This window comes from Bidens hawaiensis, unplaced genomic scaffold (genome assembly GCF_021521415.1).
Source record: "Bidens hawaiensis isolate Kalapana, Puna unplaced genomic scaffold, B.hawaiensis_p1.1 tig00036769_1, whole genome shotgun sequence".
Taxonomy (NCBI): Eukaryota; Viridiplantae; Streptophyta; class Magnoliopsida; order Asterales; family Asteraceae; genus Bidens; species Bidens hawaiensis.
The window spans coordinates 91,076-102,796 of record NW_027496421.1 but is presented as its reverse complement, the minus strand read 5'-3'; the positions used below and the strand labels follow the sequence as shown (position 1 = coordinate 102,796).

General features: G+C 32.2%; 1 protein-coding gene across 1 annotated transcript; it reads left to right on the top strand.

Moving 5' to 3' along the window:
- Window positions 1–5,954: 5,954 nt before the first annotated feature.
- LOC143588797 (nudix hydrolase 13, mitochondrial-like) lies at window positions 5,955–10,140 on the top strand. Its single transcript, XM_077069712.1, has 5 exons — window positions 5,955–6,025; window positions 8,654–8,750; window positions 8,854–8,937; window positions 9,316–9,465; window positions 9,612–10,140. The coding sequence occupies exons 1-5, from the start codon at window positions 5,955–5,957 to the stop codon at window positions 9,855–9,857; spliced, it is 648 nt and encodes a 215-aa protein (XP_076925827.1). The 3' UTR covers window positions 9,858–10,140.
- The last annotated feature ends 1,581 nt before the right edge of the window (window positions 10,141–11,721 follow it).

Here is an 11,721-nt window from a genome sequence, read left to right as displayed (position 1 = left end):
CAGAATAGCGATCGAGGATCTAGGAATTGGATAAGTGATGGAGGGGATATGGCGAGTCTTACCATTTTTATCAGTAGGTAGAATTTTTACTTTTTAGTTTTTAATGTTATTTGGTAATTTCTTAAATTTTGATAAAATATTTAACATCCACTTCAGGGACCAAACGTGTAATACGTGTTACTTTTGAGCAAACAATTAGACTACAATTAGACTAAATACGTAATTAATGAAACCTAGGGATTAAAATTGCAATACTGCTAATTTGCAGTACGATCACACCATATGAGCATCTAGGTAACCAACTCTTATGTATAATAAGCTTTTTAGGCTCCCGAGCCTTATAAGTGCTTTAGGCTCCCGAGCCTGATTAAACTCGATAGACGAGGTCTAGTTTTGGTTTAAGTTTGGGCTCAAAGTTATTTTAAACTTGACTTGCTTCAAGCTTTTATCAGGCTATATTCTCATTGATCAGTACAAACAAACAAATTTTGTCCGGATCGTAGATCATGACCTTGTGACATAGACGTGACCAAGAAATCCACAAAGGAGAGTTATAAACAAATAAAAAAGTAGTTTGTGAAAATTAATAAAGATTATAATATTTTCTTTTATGTTTTTAAATACATCCATGAGTTAAACGTTAAAGAGATGTAAGATCTCAATTCACCTGCTACTCCCAAACACGTCACGAACTTATGTTGTTTGGTATATGATGGTTGGATGTCGACATTGTTATGGTCAAGTTAATACTAATTATATTGTTTTACTTATAATAAAAGACAAGACCCAAACAGTTTGCCAATAAACAAAGAAATATTTTTGTATTATAATTATATTATGATATGATCAACTTCAACTTCATAGAGTTTAACTATATACTTTTATAAGACACCAATCCATAGAAAAGAATATGCTTTCGAAAGGACTGATAAAAACTATTTGAAATAGGAGTATTCTTAAAAAAGTTAATATATATGTGTGGAGAGTTCGATTGAATAGATTACTAAGGAGGACTAATCTTTGTGACAAATGGATGGATATTCGATTTGTAATTTGTCTGTGTTGTTCTAAACACACGGAGATGACACAACATCTTCTTATTTCGGGTGTTGTTGCGGAAAAGGTTTGGATTTTGATTCAGAATTTGCTTCAAATTTTAGTTACTTCCCCAATGCAAACAGGTACGATATAAAATTGGTTCAAACAATGTAATTTATCGAGGAAGAAGAAAAAAGTGGTGGAAGGAATTATTTGTATTTTGTGGTGGGTGATTTGAAAGCATAGACTAGTACAAAACTACAAATATGTGATTTGGAAACATAGGAATTAAGCTACCACTAATGATTTTAAGACAAAACTCATTTTTTATTTAGTATCAAAAATTGGGTGGCTTCTAAATCCTCTTATTTTTATGTAATTTTGATTTTGTGATGCTCGGTTAGCTTTTTCTGACCATCATCTTTAATATTATATTTGCCGTTAAAAAAATTCCTATTAACTAAGATTCAAGGACTACTAAAATGTATAAAGCTGACTCACTTTATACTTTCAAAAATATAAAATTCTTGAAAATAAATACTCTACAAAGATTTGTGTACGTTATGTATAGAAGTAAAAACTTGTATGAAATGAGTACTAACTACAAAAATACTAAAAATAATATACAGATAGATAACTCTTTGAAAGTGTATGCTAACAAGAAATTAAAATTGAAGAAGACAGGTGCCTATTGTTTTCTTGATACATGGCTGGGAATTGAAGGTGTATGAAACGTGCATTGTGTTTATATTCTTAACTTCTTAAGTTCTTATGCATGGAACATGTGTACACTTTTACTTTTTAAACCTAGTTTGAACATAAATAGGTTGCTTGCCGCAAAGGTGTTATTTTTAGCTATCATTTTTTTTTCATATAAATAAGAAATAGTTAATATATATACACACACACGATCATAAAGCTGTTGTTAAAATGAGGCTTTGCGAAATCAAAAGGAAAATAAAAGCTTTTAAGATTGATGCATTTTTCTAAGTAACTAAGAAAAAATAGACATAATTTCTCAATGTGAGAGGAAGCTTTCGTCTTTTCTTTCTTCCGATGGAAATAGGTTTTTTGTAATGATTCTAAGCATCATAAATACAATTTAGTTTATTTAAAACTCGTTTGAACAATTTTAATTTTAGTTATTTTTCTACTTGTATGCATTTAATCTTTTAGGAGTATATATATGAATTTAAATTGCCCTATGACCAACAATCAATAGCTCCAAGTGTGATTGCTGATGAAGGATCAAGGATGGGCTTCTTTTGATCAGCTAAGAAATTCAGCTCCAAATAGTGAACCTCCAACACAAACTAGTAAGAACACGTAATGAAAATCATAATGAATTTGATTTTGATTGTTTAAGTGAAAGACTACCCATGGGTCACACGTCAACATCATTGGCTTACTTACACTCAATCATATTTAATTATGTAATTATTCTTTATTTACAACCAAACCAATACGATCAAAACACGTTGGTTATATTTGAGACGGAAAATTATCTATTTACGTGTGGTTCAATATTTTTTATGTGGATAAGCATAACAGTGTGAGATTCGTCTAAACTGTCAGGTATTATAAAGTATTTATTAAATACAAAAATAAATATGTTTTCATGTATTTTATATTTTTGTATATTATATGAAACGTTTTGGAATGTACAATCTTGGCCCATAATTTAAATGATACAGTAAATACCTGAAAGTATAATATCTTAACAAAGTAAATGCATAAAAAAGTTTATATATATTAAAAAAAAAGTAGATATATGAAAAAAATTATTAAAAATTGTTAAATATTGTTGCTTAAAAGAAATACAAGAACTTACGAAAATAAAACAAAATGAATGAATTATGTTTTATAAATTGTTTATAGAATAATCACAAAGAATTATCTGATATATTAAACCTTTTTCTACACGACTTCTAGAAAATATGTAAACTTGTCATTTTAGGAAAGAAAAAAGTATGAAATATGTGTTATAAATTGTTTTTATGATAACCAAAAAGAATTATCTGGCATATAAATTACTTAAAAACAATAGTCGTGTATATGTTTTTATGTTTACATCAATTCATTGATCGCATCCTTCCAAAGAGGTTGACTCAGGTAAACGCAATCATCCCTTGATTTTGTCTGCAACAATCAACATCAAGCTTTTCATGTGACGGTACACAGAGTTCACATATTTATTATGAATTGTGATGCACATTATATTCTACAAATTAATCCATCTCAGTTTTATTTAATTATATAGCCATGACATGTGTGATAATTTTAATCTTCCATATATTTTAATCGCATGTCAATTTTTTATGTTCGATAATTATATATAAAAATATATGACAAATTAGAAATAAATAATATAACTTATAAAAATCATTACCAGCGGTCCCAACTTTCAACTATTTTTATCTCAATGGACCTCCGTTAAAAAACAATTAACGCCGTTAAGTTTTTTTCAGAGTTTCAAACTGATGTTTTAGGTCTTTCGATCGGAAGAACAATACGATTTGACTGATGTAAAATTTATCACGAAACGGTAATCCAAGCGACGAAACAATGTTTCAATTCGGGTGTTTGAATTTCCAATGAACACAAATCAAGTCATTTGAATCACCGTTTCGTGATAAGTTTTACATCAGTCGAATCGTATCGTTCTTCCGATCGGAAGCCCTAAAACATCGGTTTGAAACTTGGAAAAAAAACTTAACGGCGTTAAGTGTTTTTTAACGGAGGTCTATTGGGACAAAAATAGTTGAAAGTTGGGACCTCTAGCGGTGATTTTTAAAGTTGGAATTATTATCGGTCAATACACAAAAATTAGGATTATTTGTTTTCAATTTGCCTAAATATATCGATGATCAATGATATGTGGATCAGATTTGAATACCTGTTTTCTATATTTGTGTCAGTAGAGATATATTTTCTATCATAGGATATGAAATTTAAATTCAAGTATTCGTGAAGATATGAATGACACAATCCTTTTTAAGGTCTAAAGTGAAACAGAAATTCGGGACTTCTTTTGAATTCCCGTTTAAATTATTTTTCTTTTAAGCTGATTCGTACTTCTAATTTCGATTCGACACGAAAAATATATCAAAAAGAATAAATAACTAATCGGATCTCAAGTGAACTAGTCAACTACTCGAGTCTCAAGTAAACTAATCAACTAAATCAAGTGAACTAATCAACTAATTAAGTGAAGAGGAGTTTTCGGTTGAGATAGCATCTTGCTAATTCTAGTCTTTCTTTTTCCTTAATGAGGCCCGCCGTTAAAAAAAAGAAAAAAAAAGATTTAAGTGGAGGAGTTTAACCCGACGTTACTTAGTTGGTCGTTCCAAAAAAAAAAATAAAAATTAGGTAATTAAATGAACTAACCAAGTGAAAGCAAAATAACATAAATCATAACTGAATTTAATCTGTATCCCAAAGATCATAAAATTTATAGAAATTTCAACAAACACTCAAACTTTGTTCCATGCCCTAATTATAATCACATTTTGCTCTAATTGTATTTACCATTTCTTAATTTATCGATTTAGGCTTCCAATTAACTGATGCTTACCAATTGGCAATTATGGTTCATTTGGGAGATCCATGATTAAATACGCTATAGCTTTAACTCTTTTATCGTTTGATTTATATTTTTGAATTAATATTACTATTATATCCAAATAAGGTAGATTAAGTACTATTGACATTGTGCAGAATCACTTGAAGAATCGTGTGATACCTAAAAATTGAAGTCTAGAAGGATTACCTTATTACATGGACACTAGGGACATGATTGTAAGACTTGAATGAATTTGTGAATCTGTGTGACACTGAGAAATCAATCATGAATCACTAAGAGTTAAGAATCAGTAGTGAACAATAGGATTGAACAGGATTATGAACTGAGAACCGACGATGAGACTTAAAAGTTGAATCGGTTGTGACTCAATGGAGAATTGACATGACGCCCTAATTGATTGTGAATTGATAGTGGATCGATCATCATAATTTCCCTAATCTTTAGTCGGTTGCGTTTCATAATCAAGTTATTGAGGTAGACAAGCGATAAATGATTATCTTTAAGTGTTTCATGCTACTTACCTTATTGTTCACAAAACACAAGTCGACTTTCACGCATGCTGGAATAGATAAGCGAGTCACATGGCAACCATCCTTCCTTCAAAGATTCACCCATTCACCAGCCTAGATATATGGTATGCACTAGCCCAAAAACACACACACACTATATATTAACCAACAGACCGACCATGTTTGAAAATATCATTTCATCAACTCACAAATTTACATGAATCGAATACGTTTTTTTGTCATAACAAAAAGAACATGAATCAGATTCCCGTATTTTCATATTATACTTGCGTACCTCTGAAAACGCCCATCCGTACACCTGGAAATACACATGAACCAAATTTGAGACCATCTCTTGAATTGATTTTGGCACATAACTTTCACACCAAAGAAATGCCTTTTCGTTTGGGTAGTAAGTGATGACATCGAATCAGATTCAAGATATTATATACATACATACATCCTATATCTATATATAACTAGTATGTAAACAGATGGTCTATATCTCGTGTTTTCTCAAACTTTAACGGTCCCCTTCGAATCCATCTTTCCATACGAAACTCGTTTCTTCACATTTATATAAATAATAATAACTTCTTCCTCTCTTTCGATCCATGAAACCGATTCCACCATTCAATTTTTCAACACACCGCCATGGTTAACTAACGCCATTTCATTTCTTCGCATCCTATTTCGGTATGTAACTAATTATTTGATGTTTTTGTAACCTAAATTAATTTCACAATGATTAGATTATTATTATGAAACTAACCGATTTTACTTGTGATGATTTTGAATTTTGAAGAATTAATCGGATATCAATCATGTCATCAATTGTGGCCAGAACCGGTCGTCAGCTTCAGCGTTACGACAACAAACTCCGCCTTGTTTCGGGGTATTATTCCGCCCTAAATCTAATTATAATTAATTTGTTCGTAATTAATTTTGTTTTAGCATTATTATCTCACATTTTGGCCTAATTAACGCCCTGCTTGCGGTGCGCACATATAATGTATATATGTGTGAACCCTTGGGTGGGCAAAAGTAAAATTGCACTAATTTTGACGTTATTTTACTAATCTCGTGAAAATAACGTTAAAAGTGGCGGAAGGTTAATCAGGCATCATGTGGTGGCGTTGATAGCCGAAAGACAACGGTACATGCACCAATCAGCCGGTGTCCCGATGATTGTGTCTTATGTGTCTTATGTCCAAGGCTTGATGCAAAACTACTATCGAGCTGGGGGTCTCACCGGAAGCAGCCTCTCTATCCCTATGGGGTTGATGTAAGGTTGTCTACATCTTACCCTCCTCAGACCCTACCATAGCTTTGCTATTGGTGGGATATACTGAGTACGATGATGATGATGATGATTTTGCCCTAATTGCATTATCCGATGCTTAACTTACCGATTTAGGCGTCCAATTGACTGCTGTTTACCAATTATGGTTAATTTGGGGGGTCCTGGATTGATTGAACACATTATGGCTTTAACTCGTTTATCGTTTGATTTTATATTTTTTGAATTAGTATTACTGTTATATATCCAAATAAGGTAGGTTAAGTACTGTTGGCAATTTGGCATCGTGCAGAATCAGAATTAATATGACACGCAAGGTAACAGGCTGCGGAAAATAGTGTTAATAAACGAACAAACAAACGGACGTGTGTACATGGTAAAATTTAACTCATAGTAGGGGCGTGTGCAGTTCGGTTCGGTTATTATTCTCAACCGAATTAACCGATCGGTTTTTGGTTAATCGGTTCGGTTTATTCGGCCAGTTTGTCGGTTTTTGGTTTGGTTAAGTTAATTTAGGTTGATAACCAGAATCAAACTTGGGCTAAAGTTTTTGCTTAGAAATACATGAAATGAAGGTATAAATACATGTAATGGTGGTAAAAAACATGAAATGGAGGTATAAAAGCTAGAAATATAAGGAAAGCTGAATGTTTCCGTTCAGTTCGTTAATTTTGGTTAACCAAGGGTACAGAAAAAAAAAACGATAACCGATTTTCAGTTAATTTTTTTTGTTTCGATTCGGGCTAATTTGTCGGTTTAGTTGGGTTTAGTTAACGGTTTGGTTACTGTTCACAGCAAGCTATTGGTGGGGCGCGTGGAGGGTAGGACGGGTGAAAAACTTTGCTTTATCCAAAACTATTAACATGGTCCACAAATAATGAAATATAATAACTTTTAAGACGTAATGCCAAACACCCCCAAATTTTCTACTAGTGGTTACTAGGATATCTACAAGGAAACCATGGGCCACTTGCTTCTTATCTTTCCCCACAAGGGCCTACAGCCTACTTTGAATAATAAAAAGTTATTAACATATGTGGATATGACTAGAGTTAAAAAGAGATTTTGCTAGAGAATATGACAAAACATGTTAAATTTTTATTTCATGTTTTTGTTAGCTTAGGCAAGCAAACAAGTAAGCTTAGGTGTCTCTAATTTTTTTAATTATGACCGATAACAGCATGGAAATATGAGATCTTATATGCCTTGTTTGCTAAATTATTGTTACTTATTAGTGGGGAGTAGCTTCTTTGATATGTTATCCTCCCCTGTACCCGGTGGGCACACACGCGTACACACACACAGGCCTGCTTCGATTATTGGGGCAAGAAGAATCCGCTATATTAAATTCTTGGGGCCAGACGAGTTAATTATAATAAGTTTTTTGGGGCAAGAAGAATCAAGTATAATAAATTATTTTGGCAAGAAGAATTGAAATAATATATTCTTGACTTATGTGGATAATTATAGCAAAAAGGAGTTTTTGGTCTAGAATAGGACAAACCATGGAAATTTTTAACTTAGAAATTATTGGCTTATGCAAGCTATCAAACAAGAAAGTTTAGGTATCTTTAATTTTTTAATGATGGACAATAATAGCTTGGAAAATGATATTTTAATCTTGTTTGTTGAGTGTTTCACAACTTTTTGAGGGAGTACTTTCTAAGATGTTGCACTGCGGATATCTTAATATAGTTTGTATATGGAACTGTTTACTCTATACCCGGTTCACTTTAAACTTTTTAAGATTTCATGTTGAACTTACAAAATCAAAAGTGTTGGATTTTTTTGTAGATGGTATGAATATAAGTCAAACTAATATCCTGTAGATTGCACCGCTTTTTTTTTAATTGAAAATCCTCTCACACCATTTTCTTGTTACTGTTAGTAATTTTAATGTAATCTGTTAAATTTAAGTTGTATTTTATTTTTTACAGTCAAACTAGTAAAATAAAGAAAATAGGTCAAGCAAGGCGAATGGTTTAGAAGTCAGCCAACACATTCTTAAGTCTTTACAGGATACAGCCTCTCAAATTGTTTTATACAAGAAATTTGGGTCATCATGTTAGCTAGAGTTTTCTTATAATCATTCTGAATATATTAGTTATGTAGGAAGTTACAGAAACAAGTGCAAATAGTGGTTTTACCATCGTCATTTTTCTATGAGAAACCATGTTCTATAATTCAATTAATGCATGCTTAACATTAACATTGATACAACAGGTGTATTCCATATCGACTGGTCAAAACTGAAGACCTGGAGAAAATAGAAGTATTGATGGTATCTTCACCAAACCGTGATGACATGGTTTTCCCGAAGGTAAATTTTTTTCGTTATTTTATATGTGGTTACTTTTGATTTGAAAAGTTGTAAATGGGTAACAGTAAATTAATAATCTGACATGAATATTATTACTTCTCAGGGTGGATGGGAGAGTGATGAGACTGTTGAAGAAGCTGCACGTCGTGAAGCTTTAGAGGAAGCTGGAGTAAGAGGAATTCTTAAGGTAGGTTGATTGTGCTGCGTTTTAATTATTGCTACTGTGGTAATACTAGTTACTAATGTGCGCAATCGGGTAGGTTGATTGTGCTGCATTGATCAATTTACTTCAAATGTTTGGATAAACAGATTCTGAATCTGATTATTTAGGGGTCAAATATTTATCTAAGAGTAGAATAAAATTACATGTATAGCCTTCTTCTTTTACTCCAGATTTACAAACTTCTCTCTTTTCTTTCCAAAAATGTCATATTTTGTCATTTAAATTCTTAAATTTTCTGGAATCTGATTATCTGATATTTAGAAGGTTTAATTTACGCCTTTTAAGTAAGTATTACATAATAACTTTTTTAAGCACACACTAAGGCAGTCGTTTGATGCGTAGGGAAATGCACTTGGAGTGTGGGAATTTAGAAGTAAGAGTAAACAAGAAGCTTGCAGTGAGGAAGGGGGGTGCAAGGGATACATGTTTGTATTAGAAGTCACAGAAGAGCTTGAAGCCTGGCCAGAACAAAATAACCGCAACAGAAAATGGGTAAGTATTATGTAACAACCCGGTCCCACACTTATACAGGATTAAAAGCTTGAACAACTTATAAAAAAAAAACCCTTGGTTGTAGCCTTGTAGGCTTTTACAAATAGTTTGAAAAAGAACGATTCACGTTTGTATCTTGTTACCAGATGGTGATGGAAGAAGCATTTGCATTGTGTCGGTACGAGTGGATGCGCGATGCACTAAAAGAATTTGAAAAAGTGACGGGAAAGGGAAAAAAGGAGAGTAAACATGAAATGGTTGTGGAAATCAAAGAAGACAAGGCAGTAAAACAAGAAGGTGAAGATTGTCAATTAATGTCCACAAATTGCCATGTTAATGGGCCTCTGATGGCTACCTATGGCGTCATGCTTCCGGCCAGCATTTTATTTTAGTTTGTGCGCACTCGATGCTTGTAAAAATCTTTGCATCTATCTTTGTTATAAGCAGGCAAGAAAAACCGCTAGTCGAATCTCTTACTGTTTCTATTGCACATACTTTTAGGGATGTGTAGTCCATTAGACTGCAAGATTATCATGATGTGTATGGCAGAAACTTGTGTTTGAATTTCTAATCAAAGTTGTATAGTTTAGAATGCAATACACAATAACATGAGTGTGTCTATGCACTCCTTGTTCATTGGTATTTCTTTGGCATTTTGTGTATGATGCAGTCTTAAGAAAGGGTGTTTAGGGTCCAGTTTTGCTGGTTTTGATGAAAATTTTGGGCCAAACTACTAAATGTCTTTTTGGGAAAAATAAAAGAGGAAAAAAAGACGAACCAAACGACTGAACGGGCTATTGGGGGTTGTTTAGCGGTTTTAGACAATTTTTTTTTTATATTTTCCAAAAACATACTTTCATATTAAATTTTTGAAAATAAGATTTTCATGAATACAATATTTATACACACCTTTGCGTTTCTAAAATGTAAATTAGAAAAAAGTAATAACAAATGTTAACTGTATATTTAAATCGTCTTAGAATGGATTCTCATACACTAGTGTTTTGACTTTCAATTTGTGTCCTATAGTCGATGTAGATAAACGCCGATAAGCAGTGTAGATTCAGCTTTGTTAACTTTCCCTTATACTTTTTACGTTATGGTTGTTTTGATGTTTTTTGTTTCTTTTATGTTCGGACTTCTTGCTAAAGGCTAGAAGCCTAGAAGTTTCCCTTTTGTTCTTAGTATATTAGTCTTTCAAAAAAATAAATAAATATAAGTTATACGCATCTATGTTCCTTCTAAACTAGGGGCTAGTTTAACTAGTTAGTAGACAACTTCAGTTTGGGCTCATGATCAAAGCTAAACGAGCTCTCATCTTGATTTTTTTAACGTGTTTAAAATTGAGTTCGACTTTAACTAGTAAAAAATACGAGCCAACTCGTTTATATTAACATTTATATTCAAAATTTAAGTACAAATAAGTATTGAAATTAATATTGAGGCGGTCTCCGATTGATAGGCTCATGGACCGTATAATGTGGGCTTATTTATAAATGGAATTATAAGTTATAAACAATAAAATTTGGGCTTATTATTTTAAGTGAGTTTAAATGAGTCAAACATAAGAGCCCCGTTAGAACAAGCCTATTTTGACTTGTTTACAAATTATAAACCAAGCAAGCCTACCTTCTTCTTCTTCTTTTTTTTTTGGAAAATTAGATTTTAATAATCCCAATTTTCTATTATTGGCCGATAATAATTCTAACTTAGTTTATTCCCACTAGTGGTCCCAAAATTAAAAAAGTTGGCTCTCAATGGTCATCCGTTAAAAAAATCTAACGGCGTTAGGTTTTTTCCGAAATTCAAACTGATTTTTTAGGTCTTTTGATCTGAAGGAGGATACGAGTCGATTAACGTAAAACTTAGCTCGAAATGATGCTTCAAATGGCTTGATTAGTGTTTCAAATATGGTGTTTGAACTTCAAATTAACAAAAATTAAGCTGTTTGGATTATAGTTTCGAGCTAAGTTTCACATCAATCGACTCGTATACTTCTTCCGATCAAAAGCCCTAAAAAATCAGTTTGAAATTCGGAAAAAACTTAACGTCGTTAGGTTTTTTTAACGAGAGACCATTGAGAGCCAAATTTTTTAAAATTGGGACCACTGGTGGGAATAAACTAAGTTGGAATTATTATCGGCCAATAACAGAAAGTTGGGATTATTAAAATCCAAATTTCCTTTTTCTTGAACAACCAACAAAACCATATATTTAAAACCGAACAACAACTAGCAAGAAGCTAGTAACGAATAC